This window comes from Zosterops lateralis (genome assembly GCF_965231275.1).
Source record: "Zosterops lateralis genome assembly, chromosome: 6".
Lineage (NCBI taxonomy): Eukaryota > Metazoa > Chordata > Aves > Passeriformes > Zosteropidae > Zosterops > Zosterops lateralis.
This window is the reverse complement of record NC_139761.1, coordinates 45,388,685-45,406,063: the sequence shown is the minus strand read 5'-3', so window position 1 is coordinate 45,406,063 and position 17,379 is coordinate 45,388,685. Positions and strand designations below refer to the sequence as shown.

The 17,379-nt window shown below is 47.5% G+C and overlaps 1 protein-coding gene across 2 annotated transcripts in view; it reads right to left on the bottom strand.

Moving 5' to 3' along the window:
* Positions 1 to 6,686: 6,686 nt before the first annotated feature.
* Positions 6,687 to 17,379, bottom strand: part of CD151 (CD151 molecule (Raph blood group)) — a 32,133-nt gene continuing 21,440 nt past the window's right edge. For both annotated transcript variants that reach the window (XM_083863620.1, XM_083863621.1), the window contains exons 5-9: positions 14,227 to 14,301; positions 11,650 to 11,754; positions 10,639 to 10,794; positions 9,690 to 9,776; positions 6,687 to 8,939 (exon numbers count right to left, since the gene is read on the bottom strand). In XM_083863620.1, coding sequence (XP_083719746.1) covers positions 8,880 to 8,939; positions 9,690 to 9,776; positions 10,639 to 10,794; positions 11,650 to 11,754; positions 14,227 to 14,301 — 483 coding nt within the window. In that variant the 3' untranslated portion in view covers positions 6,687 to 8,879. The remainder of the gene's footprint in view (positions 8,940 to 9,689; positions 9,777 to 10,638; positions 10,795 to 11,649; positions 11,755 to 14,226; positions 14,302 to 17,379) is intronic.

The window sequence follows — 17,379 nt, the reverse complement described above, 5'->3', positions numbered from 1 at the left end:
ATCAATTAGATTCGAAGACCTGTGAGGAGGATGAAGCCCAACCTGTGGCTGAACACCCCATGTCAACAAGATCACGGATGCCACATCCAGTCTTCCCTTAAACACCTCTAGGGACAGTGACTCCACCACCTCCCTGGGCAGCCCAATCCAATGCTTAATCACCTTCTGTGAAGAAATTCCTCCCTATGTCCAACCCGAATCCCCCCTGGCACAGCTTAAGACTGTGTCCTCTTGTCCTGTCACTGGTTGTCTGGGAGCAGAGACCAACTCCCCGTGGCAACATCCTCCTTTCAGGAAGCTGTGGATAGTGTTAAGATCACCCCTGAGCCTCCTTTTCCTCCAGGCAAAACAATCCCAGCTCCCTCAGCCAAGTTCCAGAAGCAGGGAAGTCTTATTGCATATGAGGTTACTGCAATATCACAAACTTAAGCTGGTTATTTCTTTCTTCTTTATTTTAAAAGCTACAATATTCAGGTAGCTCAAGGAAAAATAACCTTTGGATTTTGTCTGCTCATAAATCCATCACAACAGCTTGGGGGAAAACAGTAAATAAGATATTGGAAGAAGAGCACAAGAGGCCAAAAGAAGAGCATCTGCCTCTGGATGTGCTATTTGCAACCAAAGTCAGGTAGCAGGCTGTGATATTAGTGTGTGGTATTGATTTGTTCTTAATCCAGAGAAATGCCCCTGTAATGAACTCTGCTGTGCCCTTAATGATTTCATATTGAAGGATGTTAGGTGCCTTGCTCATAACAGAGTAACAGCAATTCCAAAAATAGCAATTCTCATAATAAAATGTTATTGAGAATCCTGAATTTCAATATAAAAGGGACTCTGCTGTACTCAAGGGCTTACAAGATACAAATGCATACTTTAAAAAGTTGTATTAAAGTCATGTTGGTACCTGAGTTACAGAGACACCGTGAGATGCTGCTCCAGGGAGCAGCTGAGCCCAGGTCCCCAGGAAACTTTTAGGCAGATGTAGTACAGGCTGGATTTAATCCCACCAGATGACTGAGGCTGGATGTCTAGAAAGAGCTGAGATGCTTTTGCAAGCTGCCTGTGAGGGAAGGAGAGTGTGGCTGTGGTGCTCCTCAGCAGCCATCAGGGACAGCATGGGAACAGGGTGCTGGGCCAGGTGCCACGTGCCTGGTCCTGCCTCTGCTGCTCATCCCCAGCCTTTGGCCCCTTCCTTGGTCACCACCAAGCTGCCACTGCATCTGCTGCAAGGAGGCTTGTGGGAGAGGGCAGCCACCACCAGCTCCCCAGCGGCAAGAAGCACTCCCACCAAGGTTGGGCTACCACAAAGAACTCAAGAGCTGGGAGCACCAGGTCTAAGGTTGACCTCACTTGGAGGTGATTGCCCAGCCTCAGTTCTATCAGTGCTGCAAAGAGCAGCCCCAAATTAAGCCCTCCGGGCTTCCCAGCCTCTATCAGCACAGAGCTTGTCCTGCAGGCTGGCCCAGGGGCAGGACCTCAGTGGCTGGGCAGGATGGTGATCTCCTACCACATGGTTGGTGCCAGAGCCCCTCTCCTGGACTAGAGGAGCAGAAGGGAAGACCCAGCCCTGCAAAGAGATGTTGGGGAGCAGCTTCAAGCCTTCAAGTAACCCTCAGGCACCAACCAAGCTTATGAAGAGCCACCAGGGGCATCTCCTGCCACCTCTAGCAGGACTGGGGGCAGGATTAATTAGCTGGAGGAAACAATGGGTGAATGTTTGCCTCCTACAAGCCCCAAAAACAAGCTCAGAGCTTGGTTTTTAGGTTATCCAGGATGTAGACTACCAAAAAAAAAAAAAAAAAAAAAAAAAAAGCCATTAGCTTCATTATGCCTTATTAAAACAATAATTGCCTTAATTACAGCCCATTGCTCCTGACCCCTGCCCAGAAGGTGATGTCAGCCAGGCTGCCCCTACCTGCAGAGTCTATGTGTGGGGCAGGTGGGAGCATCTGAAGGGGCTGTGGCTTGCTGCCTCCTCCAAGACCCATTCCTGGGGAAAAGTGGTATTAAAAACTGGACCAGAATGGTGAACTTGTTCCCCTGAACTAGCTCTAAGCAGGTGAAGCAGGAACTGCCTCCCTCTCCCCAAATCCCAAACTCCATCTCTGCTCCAGCCCAGTTCCTGTTAAAGGTTAACCCACAGGCTGGCAGCACTGGTCCTCCCCAGGGAGACAAGCAACATCCTTGGACCCTGTCTCTGAGAAAGACTCTGCATCCTAAAGCAGTGAAAAAAGACTAGTAGTGCATGGAGAGCAGAAGCTATTTGCATCCACTTTCCAGAAAATTCTGCCTGCAAGAGCAGAATTGAGTTTACTCAAAGCTCCGGGCTATGTGAAACCAGAAAAAATTGAGTGATTCTAAACCAGAATGGTTTTAGAAGAGGAGTGCCACCAGAGTTCAGCAGTTTTGTGGGGTCATAACTCCTTTGGAGCAGTATTTTTATTGTTACTTACATTGCAGGCAGAGCTGAAGAGGTGCAGCTGTGATTTGGGCTCTGTGGAGCTTGGCACAGCTTGAACAGGCACTAAAAGGAAGTTTTCAATCTAAGAGGACAAGGAAAAGGAAACACTGCTAGGAATTAATTTGTCCATCATGTGGAGCAGGCCCTGGTGGGGGGCTCAAAGGTGAGAAGGAGCCCAGCTCTCACTCAGGAGGTGCAGGATGGACTTTCCTGCACTGCCATCTGCTCCCCCACTCCCATCCAGCATTAATCAGCAACAGTAAAATCAGAGTAGCTGCTCATTTCACCAAAGGGGTCATAAGCTCTGCCAAAAAAACCTGGTACAAGAGGTATCCTCAAACCTCCAGGCAGACTGGGGACACAACTCCTGTATTCCAGTCAGAACCAAAACCACATCCCCGCCAACCCATTGCTCTGCTTGTGAAATGCTGCCTCTTCTCGCCCACGTTTGTTTAAATTCAGTTCACTCCTGAAGGCAGAGTTGGTTTTTTGGTGTAAAGGGGGCCAATATCTCACATTTGTTCGAACTGTGATTTTAATAGCCTGATCCCGTGACATTACCTGTGGTAAGTGACCTGTAAAATACATGTGAAAATCTATTTAATACACATGCGACCTTCTTCACTGTTCCATGATTTAGGGCTCTGCTCCCTGTTTTGGGGTTCAGGATTTTTCAATCTGGAACCAGAGACAAGCCTGAAATGTTTCTTTTGAGTAATCCTGCCACAACTGCCAGCTAGAGCCTAAACAACTGAATCATTCATGAGCCCCATCCGCAGAGCACGAGGCATTCAGCAGAGGAAAGAGCACGTCAGCCTTTAACTGGCTGCTATTAAAAACCTGGAAAAGAGCGGTGGGAGAGGGAGGAAGGAGGAAAAGGAAATAAATTATAATGTTGATCATGTTTGTGGAACGATGATGGAAGACGGATGGAAAACACGAAGACGAAATGTGAATTAGCCTGGGATATCTTAGACAGTTGGGCACATTTAAATGGGACAAGATTTAATTTAGGTGAATATAAAATAGGTCCTGATGATGCTCAGTATATAACAGAGGAATAACACGCAAGAGAAAAACCACAAAAGCTGGGTGTGGAGGAACATGGCTTCAGATCTCATTTTGTAGTGACATTAGCTGTTATTTCAGTCTGGAGGGAACTGAGCTGACATCGTCCAGGAGTGAAGACAGCAGCTGAGGTCCAAAACCCGAGCCTGGTGCCTCACATTTCAGGTCATCATTGCTTAATTCTGCATCCCAAATTGGGCAGCAAGCAATCAAAGCATGTAAAACAACATGGAAAGCAATTAGTCATTAAATGCTGCTTGTGAGGGTAAAAAGATGATTAAACAGGAAGCTCTCCCAGGAACTGGGCAGGAGGGAGAGGGGAGCCATGACTCTGGAGGAATCAAGCACATTTTTTGGTGTCCTACTTCTGGGATAAAGGGGTTCCAGCCTTTCTGAGCAAAAGAAGAAAACCAAACCCCACCTGTAAGGGTTTCTGTGGGCAGTGGAAACCCTCCAGTGTGGCAGACCCACAGATGTACAAACCATGCACACAAGGTCAAAGCTATAGAGCATCACCCCACACCTCTGCAGCCCAGTGTCAGTGCCCGCTTTGGTTGTCTCTGACCCCAGGGGTGCAAGGGGCTCAGTGTGACCCTCACGCTCCCCCCACGGCTGCCAGGGACACATGTGACACCAAAGTCACATCTGGGACTGCAGGGGGCAGGGTTGGCTGTTGCTGTCCCAATGTAGGGAGAGAGCACAGCAGGATCTGGCCCGGCCAGGGCACGGGGCTCTCCCTGCACTCTGTGTGGGCAGAAAGTGCTCTTCTCTCGTCAACACCACAGTTCACTACACAGAAAAATGAAGCCTGGAAATGCCTTCTGCTCAGCAGCTCATTTTTGCCGAGAGGCGCCGTAATCAGAAGAGAGAAAGCTGCTGACCGTGATGGGCTGGGCCGGTGCAGCCTCCTCTCAGTGAATGCCGGCAGCGGGAAGGCAGGAGGAGCCTCCTTTGCTCCTTTGGAGTGTTAAGAGGGCTTCAGAACCCCAGAACGGTGCACTTGGAATAATGCTGGAATGAGTCACTGAATGCATTTGGGGGGCATTCCTTGCTGCTCAAGTGATTACAGCTCTTTTGAGAGCATTACGCTCCCTCCCCGCAAGGAATTTGTCATCTTTGAAGGCACCACATGAATCTGCTCCCCGTTGCCTCTGTGGCCAGCTGGGAAAGGAGAGAGCATTCCCCTTTGCCATTTCCCAAGCAGGCTGTATTTGTCCTGTCTCACCAGGGAGGAGAGTATCACTGCCTGAACCTCGACTTTCTCTTCACTGCTGCAGCCGTGCCCAGCCCCAGCCCATCAGGAAAACAAGGACATTACAATCACCCCTGAAAGGAGGCTTCACAAATGGCAAAAAAAAGGGGGCATCAAGGCCTCCCTAAGGGGTAAATCCCCCTAGTTAAATGGCAGGAGAAGAAAGGACATGTCAGTGAACTGGTTCGGGGTTAGAAGCAGCCTTGCAGGGGAGCATAAAATACTCCTCTCGTTTGAAACAGCAGGAACAGAGCGACTGCCCAAAGCTGGACCCTTGCAGAAACTGCTTAGCACTACAGCTGTTTCCCCTTTTATTCCTGAGCAAATTGTGCTGACCACCGGGCCACCCCAGGAGCTGAGCTAACTGCTGCAAAGGGCAATTAGCACAGCTGGAATCTCCAGGTCCAAAGCAAGACATCTCCTGTCTCGAGAGAGCGGGAAGCACCCAAGAGACCTGAGGCTGTAAGACGGCAGTTGCACCTTGGTCAGGAACACTGCAGAAGCCCTTTCAGAGAGAAAGAGAAATAGCTTTAAAGCAATAGCTTTATGCTCCAGGCGTCACAGACACCACCCCACGACAGTATTGCAGAAAGGGTGCTAATTGCCCCCTGGGGTGGGAAAGGGTGGCTGTGGCCACACTGCAGCCCCTAGGACACGGAGGGGAACAGGACAGCCCTTCGCTCTCGGTTTGTGCTCCACCTTCAACTCACTTCTCCTGGAAATGGGGCTTGGGAGGAGGTCTTATGAATGTACACAGTCACATTCCTGTCTTACCCAATGCATCCCAGGAATGCATAGCAGTCCCGCAGCGGGCACTGGCTCGCTCACACCGCCCCTCCCGAGCCACCCGGCTCTGTCTGCCCTGCACAAAGACGCCTGCGGGTGTTTGTGGCCGAAACCTCTGCTCAGAGCTGTCCGTCTGCCTTGCGTGAGCAGCGTAGTGCTGCAGCCTGAGCCCGGGCCCGCTGCTGGGGCTGGAAGCGCGGTGCTGTTCCCTTCCCGTGCGGGAGGGATTTCCCGGGGCCGGGACAGCGCCGTGTCCCCGCGGCCACCGCCGTGTCCCCATCGCCACCGCGCGGCCGCGCCCCGCACTGCGGCCGGGGACATCCCCACCCCTACAGCCCCAGGGGTGAGCAGGGAAGACCGCATCGCTCTGCTCCCGCTTTTTGACCTGCCCCCGGTCAGGTCAAAATCCCATGGAGGTCCCAACAGGACACATTTATACCGCTGTGGCAGCTAATAATACGCTAATAACTACCAATACTAATAAATCTGCTATTCATTCTAATAAATAATCATAGTTTCAGGTTGCAATAGGTGATTATACTACTGGATCCTAAAACACAATACTGTAAATAGAATTTAATGGATCCCAACAGTAGAATTTTTTGTATTATTAGCTAATACCAATGCTAAAAATGCTAATGCTTACAGGAGATGATAATAAACACTAATAAAATAAACTAATACTACTAATTAATAATAAACATTAACAAAACTAATAACCACCCCTGTCACTACCCTGACAGGACAGAGGGCACATGATGGGTGACACCACAGGCCATGGCGTGACCCTGAGGCCTTGGGCTCCCCTGGACTGCATGGGCAGGTTTTGACCCATTACACCAAACTATCCCTTCTCATTAGCCCCGAGTTCATAATAATTAACCCCTGTGTTCTCATTTGACTCCTTCATCAATTATCAGAGCCTCAAACGCCCTCAAGTAACCCCTACCAGTGACCTCAAGTAACCCCTGTGACCTCAGGCAACCCTGAGGTTCTGCACCCTCAGCTCTCAGGGGGGAGCAGCCTGCAGCACCCCACGTCAGCTCATCATAACCAGGCTGGCAGGGGCAGGGATGGGGGGCTGACTCTCCCCCAGCCTCCTTCCCTGCTGCTCCCTCCATTCATCTTCTTCTCCAGGAGTTGGCTCCTCAGCAGCAGGATCTGAGCAAGGCAGAGAACTCACCTGGCTCATGGTAGCCCTTCAGTTGTGCCACACACAGTCAGTACAGAGTCTTAAGCTTTATTTTTCTATTGGCCAGCAACTTAAACTGGGTTAAAAAAAAACAAAAGCGATGAATATTGTTACACAGAGAAAAAGTATAAAACAACTCAGTGGACACAAGCCAACTTACTGTTCATGTCTCATTCTTCCTGGCCTCTCCCAACCCTGAACAATGTGTTTGAAGGGAATGGGCAAAGGCAGCTACGAAGATATGCTTAAGAAATCAGAAATATTGCTTCAAGCAACATGCTCAATATTTTCCTCTTAGTTAGTAGTCAATACTTGTTAAGGAACTTTACTATAAAACAAGAAATAATTTAGAGATTTCTCCTTTAGATCATTACAGAATAATTTAGATTTCTTTCCTCTCTTTCTTACTGTTGTGGAACCAAGGATACACCTCAGTTCCTCCACCTCTCTTTCTGCATTAGTTGAGGATTATTTCATAGGACTGATAATGGAGGAGTTTCAGATTGACCTGCTCTGAATTTTAACATGTCACCCTTTAGCTCCAGTCCACGATTTCTACTCTGTGAACCAAAACCCCCACAATGCTGCAGGACCCTTTACTGGTGTGGATGGTTCTGCTTATGTTGGCTGTCTGCTGCCAGGGACAGGGCTCAGCCAGCACTGCTAAAAGGCCAGAAGAGGGAAAAATTTATTTATGAAGGTCTGAGCATATTTTCACTGCTCAGAAACACCAAACTCCCCTTTCTGCTGTTTCATGAGTGTAACAGGCATACCAGGAAGGAGGGAACAAGACAAGAGGAACACAAGATCCTGTGAATTCAGACTATGATCCTGCTGGCACCAAGTTCATGGCAATGTTTGTGTCCTGTGTGTATCCAGGACCCCAAAGCAGAGACAATATTTAATTAAAACCTATTTCTCAGCAGCAAACAGCTAACCCAGCACTACCCATTTGCCCAGTACACTGGGGCAACTGGTTGAAACTGATTCTCCTGACTTTCTTGGCAGTAACCAGTAAAATGAGCTTCCAAAGCCAGAAAACCCTCAGGTGATTAACAAGCTCTTTGGAGGCTGAACAACATTGGCCTATATCCATTTCCTGCCAAGGTAGGCAAATCTGGAGGTTTTAGTTAGAAAAATCAAACCAAAGGAACCTCTCAACACGTAACAGATGAAAAAGGTATTTCCACTAACTGAGCAGGCCAAAGGGTAGTGAGATATGGCAGGCCCACCAAAAAGACCAGCTCTTTACCAAACCTCATCAGGGGGTAGGGAGGTGGAAATAAGTCCTCACTCATGCTGGAAACCAGTCAATAGGACAGACTAGACCCAAAAAAGGCACTCCATCATCTTTGCTCCAGAACTTCAAGGAAGCAAAAGGCCTCTCGTGGCTCCTAATGGCACTGTGTTGGAGGAGGCTCCAAGGAAGTGGAGGAAGAATTGCTGAGGCAAATCCTAAGGCACCCACAACATCATGGCAACATGAGTGTCACAACTAGATTTCAGCTGCAGCAAGTTGTGCTCCCAGTGGGCTGGGCAAGTAGCTCCTGCTCCCAGTAACCAGGCAGGCATCCTCTCTGGTGAACAGCTGTGTTAGGACATCAGTGCACACTTGGGAGGAGGGAGGGAGAGAAATCTTCCATGTATGAGAAACTCATCTCTGGCTCCAGCTCAGTGCAGAACCATCATCTGTCCTCACAGTCAATGCCTGGTACTGCTCAGCCATTTCTCAAGAGAGCAAACCACGACTCTTGTACAGCGTCCTGACAGCTTCATGTTGGCTCTGGAAAAGCCTCAAGGGAAATGGCCTTGGATAAATCTTGCTTTGTAGTTATATCAAGGGACTGTCGTGCTAAAGCTTCCAGCAGAAGATCCACAGCTCTTTTGTTTCTTGACACTGAAGAGGACCTGCTGAACTCCCAGCTGCCTTGTACACGGCAAAGAGGGTGACTTTCCCCAAGGGGCAGGTAAGGCAGTGCATGGTTCTAAAGGCATTCAATTACAGAGCCAAGTCCTCAAGTTGCAGACACTTTGGTGGTGGTGGTGGTGCAGAGTGGGTGGTCAGGTTGGCAGGTGCTGAGGGAAGTGGCAGAGGGGGAGCGACAGAGCTCTCACAGCTATTAATATGGTTCTGACTTTAAACTCTTGTACAAGCAGCAGGTGAAAATCATCCCAAAAATCTACAGGGTAAAGGGAAGAAAGAAATACATGAAAACCGCAGAAGGGATGCAGTGGAGTCAGCAACTCACAGACTAACGGTTCAGAGCCACTCTGGAGTGTCAGCCAGCTCCTACATGGGGATAACACACTCCAGCTTGCAACAGGCAGCAGGAAAAAACAATCTGTGCTAATCCTTGTAATTAACCACCAGTAGCTTCCTGGGGCATAATTTGGCTGCTTGCCAGAACACAGGGGATGATGAGGAACTCCCAGACACATCTGCATCATGAGAAAACAATATCCTGTGCCCTCCCTTCTTAAAATGACAGTGCAAGACATTCACATTCTACACCTTTATTCATCACCCTCTCGCGAATCATCACAGACCCACAGGGCTGTTCTTCAACATGACACAGCTGAAGGAAAAAGCTCTGGATAACTCGAGCTAACCCCGGGTGGGAAGGTCCCTGTGCGGGCGGGCAGTTACGGGACACAGCCACAGGAGGGCTTCCTCGGGCTGCCGAGCCACGGCCTCCCACGGCCCTGGAGCACAACTCCAGATGGATACGGACCGTCACCTGCAGGCAATTCACCAGACTGGCACAAACCCTTTTGCTTTGGACCTGGTGAATCCTCGGGTCCTCAAAGTATCTGGCAACTTCTCCTTGCCAGGCATGGAAGGGCAACAAAACATATTTTTTCCATCCCTAAGCTTGGGAGTTCCTTCAGCTTCTGCCCAGCACCCCAAAACTCCCCTCAGCCCTTTTTACCTGAACACAAGCAATGCTGATGCCCACTGCCCCAATAATTTTCAGATGCTCTTGAATGAAGTTTTCCAGCTTGGTAATGCAACCACTCTGCAGGGTGAAAGGAGGGACATGGAAAATCAGCTTCATTTTAACCTCTTGTTCACTTTAATCCAATGTTTGCAACCCTTGAAAGCAGCACTCCAGAAAGTGGTATCTCTGGAAAAGCTAAGCAGATGATGTGAACTGCCTCGTGCCTGGTATTGCTCAGGACCAGCTGGCTCAGGAACCTCTGAAAAAACCCAAAGTGACTGCTGGCAGTGCAGGAGAAATGCAGAAGAACCGACCACAGCACACACAGAGTGTCATTCCTCTCTCAGGTATGTGGAGAAAGATTCCCTCACTCACTGCTTAGCTCCTGCCTGGAGGGGATGTTTATTCCTGTGAGGCCAAAAGGCCAAGGAAATGCTGCTAAGTGCATCCAGTACCAACAACCCTAACATAACTGAAACCTTTTAAAGGTAAATTCTTCCCCCTGCTATTTATTACAGCAGTGAGTTTTGGTGTGAACCTGGAAAGCCAGCTCTGTCTGCCTCTGCCTTACAACTGCCAATCAAGGACCAGAAGTATCTCCGTTTGCACCTCACAGAGTAATTCCAACCACAGGAAGCCGTGTCAAATGTAGGACTTGCATCTAAATCTCTTGCCAGAACCAACAACCCCTCCTGCTTCTCCCCATAATTAATGTGACCAGTGGTAACAAATACAATTATTTTCCTCTATATCTACATATTAAACAACAGTCTACAGAGCTGAACACTCAGCTAAAGAAGTGAATTCTACATTCCAAGGAACGTTACTGACTTTGCAGCCTGTTGACAATTTGCAGTAATAACCCAACATGGTCACTCTGTGCCCACCTCTCCTCTACACACTTTGTGACAGGTGGCTCTGAAGCCCTTTTGCTCTTTACCTCCTTGTAGATGTTGGAAGGATGGTCTCTTCTGCCACACAGGTCAGTGATCGTCTTACAGCAGCTGTCTGGGACTTTCCTCCCACTGGCATCTGAAGATTTGATCCACAGGCTGTCGGCCCAGTCCGTGTAGTTGTTGCTCCCACAGCACTTGAACTGCACACACAGAGAGCAAAGGCTGAGCCTGCAAGCACTGCAACCTTCTTCTCCCTCCAGCCTCCCACACCAAACCCTGGGCTTTACCCTCCTCTGCAGACACTTCAGCTATCTCGTGGGTTTGTTTGTTTTATAATTATTAGTGATTTTTGTGTTAGGAGCTCCCCAAATGGCCATTTAAATATCAAGTTCATCCATCCTTCAGCAGCTGTGACTTTTGTTTACTGCTGGGACAAACTGTAAGCAGAGTGCACCTGCAGCTGCCTCAGCTCCTAACTGCATGTTAATGATGGGAACAGGATAAGTTTAATTACCAGTTACCATCACAAATGCACCTGCTATGGCACTATGCAAAGGGCAGTTCCTGTGCTTAGAAAGTGCCTGTGCACAAGGGCATTTTCTGTGGGAAAACCTGTCAGAACTGTGGCAGCCCTAACCTGAACCACCCCTGGGCCAGGCAAAGCAAGCAACAGTGGCAGGAGAGCTCTTCTTTCATTACATCTTGCTCTCTAGAGTACTGAGAAGCTTAATGAAAAATGTCAGCAATTTCTCCAAAGCTTTGAACTGGGAAAGTAGAAGCAGCTGTCAGAGTGACTTGGCAGCTCCAGTTCACTGGGAGCAGTTCAGATATCATTTCCCCAGTGCTACTGGTCATGCAATTCAGTGATCACACCATGCAATTCTGCCAGTTGCATGGCTCAGGCCCTGCACCTCACCCAACTTTGTCCTGAATCAGAACATACACTCAGCATACAGAAGAAATATCTGTAGGCTGGATGTCAAGAGATGCCTTTTGTGGGCTTGGTTTTAAGCCCTGAAGTTGCATTAATTCTCTTTGCCTCCAGAGACACCCACCTCCTGCTGTAGTTTGTCCACTGCATTGGTAACACTCTCTTCCCCCTCCCTCCGGTACTTCTGGGTCATGGTGTTCTTCAAATTTTGCTTCAGCTCTAGGCTCAGCTGAAAGGAACAGACAAATGGGATAAAATCACAAGGCAAACTCACTCCTCAGAACGACCCAAAGCCCTGCATTCATTCCATTGCCTTTACTCCAAGAGGAAGATGGAGAACCTAGTGGAAGCTACAGCCTCCTTCAAGATCGTCCTCCAAGGCTGGACAGGCTTATTTCCAAATTATTACAGATCAGGCCTCTGTTTTAATAACTGCAGGGAGGTGCTTTGGGATCAAATTTCAACCTGTGTTACACATCCCCACATGGCTTCTCACCTTGAAAATGCAAGATTGCCAAGACATACCTGCAATGAAAGAGAATACAAAAGTGTGCCTGCTTAAACATGAATACGCCTGTGAAACCATGTGCAGTCTCCCTCTAAAGCCTGTAAAAAAATACTAAAACCTCTATTTTTGTAAAAAAATACAAATCACTCTGTCCAGGAGCAGGAAGAAATCAGAGTCCTTGGCATGACAGACTGAGGCCACATGGACCAAACAGCTGTTGGATCATCCTGAAAAAGGATGCCACAGGAGGACATTAAGTGTGTGATTGCAAAAATCACTGCAAGGCCTTTCTTGATAATAGAGAGACAAAGTCTGATTTTGCAAGAGCAGAATTTCTGAAAGCATCATCAAAAACCACTGGCATGTTCAAGTGATTGGATTCAAACACTTATTCCTAAGGAGACTCTTTTAATCTAGCTGAATTCTTCTCACCCTTTGGTGACAGCCAAGAAGTGCCAAAGAGTCACAGCCTTTTTTTGTTATCCTGGTTGCATCTCTTTTTTTTTTTTTTTTCATACTGGTTCATGCAGCAACACTGCTTTAGTCCAACATCTTTGAAATTCCAAGTTTCCTATACCAATAAACAAGGCCAACATGCATTTTAGATGGGGTCAATGGAATAAACAGCTGAGCAACCTCTTTATATACCTTTTATTCTACATAGTAAGTAGTAAATGAGAAGTCAAACATCTGGTTATGCTAAACTGTGCAAAATACAGTATGGAGTTTATTCTCCCTTTGAAACACTGCTTTCTCCAATCCCCTGTGTCAGATGGGGACAACACCTACCTCACAGAGATGATATGACACGTTATTCATTAATATTTGCAAAATGCTTTGAGATCTTGTGCTGGGAAGCTCTATGGAAATGCAAAGGACTTAGCATAATAGAAAGAAATAAAAAGGTTCAGCAACTGGAAGGCAGAGGCAGATAAAGAGGAGAGTCCATTAGCAGAATTATTACTTGGGAGAAAAGCAGTTACCTGCGGGCTCACGGGGAAGAACTGCAGCATGGAACAGAGACAAAGAACCAGTTTAGACACAAACATGCAAGCCTTAGACACCAAAGCAAGGGCTGAAATCAAAACAGTGACAAACAGAGCAAGCAGCCTGCAACCACAAGAGCAGCAGGATTTATCAGCCAGAGGGCAAAGGGATGTGCAGCTGTTGATCAGAGATGCACTCAAGTGATCTAAAGTACTCAAGGGTACAGTTCTGAATATGCTGTCCCTTATTTCAACCCAGGGATCAGCTCCTCTTTATCCATTGTCACATATGAACCTCATGCCTTTGCACAGATGGATGGACAGCTCCTGGCTTCCTGCCCTGCCTGCCAGGATTGATCTTTTCCTGTTAAATATGCACATTCATACCCCAGATCGTTCCTGGCAGGAGCCAGTACAGTTCTTTGGCTCCTTGCAAACCACCAGTGCCCATCCAAGGCAAAGCACAGAAGGTCCAAGAGAAAATGGAATGGCAAGGAGTCCTGGCAGTGAAGTCAACAAGACGGGATGCTCAGCTGCTTTTCAGACAGCCATTTGATAACAATCCTAATTTGCCACTTCCAATCAATTTCCAGACATGAGAGCAACTTTGCAGGCTGTTTGTGCCTTGGCGGTTCAACTCCCTTTGAAAGCAAAGTGATGAATTAAGCTCTGCTCTCGGCAACTGCAAGAAGTGCCAAACCAGACCTGCAGCTGTTGGGAGCCTGTCCTGTTTCTCCAGCCCCTCAGCTGTGCTGCTGAAGTAAAGCTCTCAGAAAGTTCTTGACCTGAAAGGACCTCTCAGCTGGTCGATTCATTTCCTCTGCTGGATGCAGCAGGAACTGTTCCTGTGTCCTGAACACACTAAAGTGGCACTAACGTGATTTCAGTTGCTTGCACTCTGCCTTGATGGCTGTAGGAGAGTTTCTAGATCTACACAACTTCAAAAACTTCTTTCTTTCACAAAGTACACCACAGGAAGGTGGTGAGATGAGCAGCAGGGCTGAGCAGTTCCTTGGAGTAATGACCATCATTTTGTCAAAACCAGTAAATAATCCAAGGTCTTTTGTATATGGAGGAGAATGAGTAGGTGAACCACAAACAGACTTATGTCCCAAGCATCCAGGCCAAATTTTGGCTGGAGAAATGGGATGATAATGAGCTGTTCCCTCTCCCTTGTTTGAGCATCCTAGGACTAATGTCCACTCACCTGCTGGTAGTAGATATACGCCAGGATTCCTGCAATGATCTCCAGAAGAAAGATGCATAGCAACAATATGAAGTACTGTAAAATAATGGGAAAAAGACATTAGAACAGAACATAAGGAGATGCCAGGAGGCAGCTTTTCTTTACCTGGTAAAATGCCTGACTTTGTCTTCACCAATGCTTTTCTGCAGCAGTGTTCAAAAGCAGGGGCTGGGATCAAGACTTCAATAGGGTAGGAAAAGAACAATCCCACAGATTAATAAAAAAACACTAAACCACAGAATAACTGAAGACAAGCAGCAGCAAGTGTGAGTTTAACTCATGGAGCCAGAGGGATATACAGAATGGAAAAGTGCAGGCAACCAAGATAAGATCACTGTACAAAAGAAAGTGGTTGCTAGATAACCTAATGACTACACTCAGTATCATAGACAATATCTGATTCCGACATCAATACAAAAGAAAAAATTAAACTTTTGCTTGTTTTGACATTATTTAGGGCATTTCACCAAGTTCACTAAGGCATTTCACTAAGGATCAATGTAAGATGATTCAATAAAACCACAGAGGGCCCATTTCACCAAATACACAGCAGAGCAGCTAAGCATAAAGCATCATTTGTGCTCCCAGGGACTTTTGCAGGGCTCAGCCACAGGCTGAGGGGCAGTGTTGAAGTGGATGGACTTCAGCACAGATTCACACTCAGCACTGGGACTATATGTGCTCCTGAACCGGGATCTAAATGGAAAAGCTTAGCATCTCAAAACCAAAGTGAGAAGAACTGTTAGAAGACTAATAGGAGAACACGACTATTTCTTAAAAGGCAATGAAGTAGCACTTAGTGGCAATGAAGTGAAGAGGGCAAGCCCTGCTTACCACAAGAAGAAGCTAATGGGCAGTACAGAAAATTGCTTGGGAGCCCTGTTCTATTTACAAACAAGTGAGAAAGCCAAAACCATGAGGAATATGTGCAGTAGCTTAAAAGGACTAGGCAGGCTGAAGAGCCAGGGTGATACATCCACTGCCTGCTTAGGGTCCAAGACAGCTTTTCAGGGAGAACGTCACTCCTGACATACAGTCCCTGCCTTGCTCATGGCCAGCAATGAACGTTTCTTTACAGATCCAGGCTATTCTGTGACTGCTATTAAATTAATCTTTCTGTAGATAAAGCTGAAGAGACTCCAGTTCCAGCCATAACAAGGCCCTCAAGCTAAGTTCCTGTAAGAGTTGGCTTCCCCAGAACAGAACAAACGAAATATCTCCCATTTTCCGTTTTACCCTCAACCTTAAGAAAGGTTTATTACCAAGAGACAAAGCAAATGACTCCCTACAAATGTAACTGGACATCAAACCTGCACAAAAAAGGATAGTGAAGGTCTGGACACAGCAAGGATGCCTTCTGCTGCACAAGGGTTACACACCCACTGTGCACTCCTTTCACTAGGTATTTCCCAGCCCCTTCTGGAGGAGTAAAATGACACAAACACTCAGGCTTCCTCTTTCACCCCTGCTGGGCTTCAGCAGCTGCAAAGGAAGGACAGCTGGGTTTTATCTGCAGACCAGGCATTAATCTGAGCACACAATCTCGGCCTTTCACTCCCCTGCCCCAGGCTCTCCCCCGCGGCGATCCTGACCATCTCCACAGCCTGTACAAGGTACCCATTCATCCCAGGGCAATGACTCACCCACTCCAGGATAGCTAAAGGCTGCTCCCAACATTCCCAGGAGGTTGAAAAGGGGCAAGAAAGGGCTGGCAGGCCTTGACAGAACGGCTGGCTCTCTTCTGTTGAGACCTTGTTATGCCTTAACTGACCTGACATCATTTCTCTGCCAAGGAGGGGCAGGAGGACGGCAGGATGCTGAGAACAACCAATGGACTGGAAAGCTTATTTATTTTTCCTTGCTCTGTGTAATGTCAGATGCATTCAGGTAGAGCTAAAGTTATGTCACCACAAGCTCTCTGCTCACTGAGCTGGCTTACAGTGGATAGAAACAAACACATATCCAGCAGACCTTAACAAATCTGAATCACAAGGAAAACCTTGTGAGGGAGGTAGTGCATCTACCACCCATGAACCCAGCCTGTCTCTGCTGATACACTCCACCATTATCTTACCCTCAGCATTCCCTCAGGGCCACTTCTAAGTATCATGCTGATATAGGGGAGTAGCAGCTTTCACTCTGGAAACACACAGAGCACAGGGCTGCTCTCCCTGCTCTTCAGCTGTAGCTGCAGGGCTTTCTTAGAGGTCTGCCATGGTAGGAGTAGGCCAGCCCTGGCATGGAACTGTAGGGACATGCCCAACTTGTTTCCCAAGTCAGAAATGTGTGATCACCAGAAGCTCTCTAGCAAACACATGCCTAGACCTGGGTGGGCTACAAGCAAAATTTACCCTGGCTCTGGCTCCAAGACAGAGTCAGGGCTATTGGGTGTCTCCTCAAGATCTACAGAGTTCAAACTGCTTCCATCCAGTTTTGAGTGAGATACCAAGTGTAAAGCATGTTTTCTCAAATAACACAGAAAAAAAATGGTTCAACCCACCTACAACCCATATAATTATCTGGAGACATCTTTCTACTACCTGAGAAAAAGAGATAGATAGCAACGATACTCCTAAATCAGCAACCCAACTTGAGTGGGAGGGTTCCAGGCTGAAATGCAGCAGGAACAGAAATCCTAATCCATGTGTTTTCCCTTCTCCCTGCCCAAGGCAGCTGACTAGAAAAGGCAATGTGAGGCGCCAGGCCAGAAGAAAGTAATTTTCTCTCTTTATAAGCAAAGTCTCCTATTTGACAGGTCTTTCCCTGGGACTCCTGCTGCATTTTGACTGAAGTATGATACAGTAGTGGTCTGTGTCCCTGTAAAGAGCTGGATTGCAGCATCACAGCCAGCCAGGCTGCAGATCCACTGCCTTGCCTGCTCACGGAGCCAGAGAAACTCCACCTCTGCTGCCCAAGGCTCGGCACAGCACAAGGTTAAGCAAGGCCAGTAAGAAATAACAAAAAAGTAGCACAGCTGTGAGTGATGAGCAATGAAATACTATGAAAAGCCTTGAAGTGGGCTCATAAAACTCAGTTACATACAAGGCAGCAAAAAACTTCACAGCTTCCCAACTTTTCAAGAGAAAAACAAACTAAAAACCTGATATGCATTTT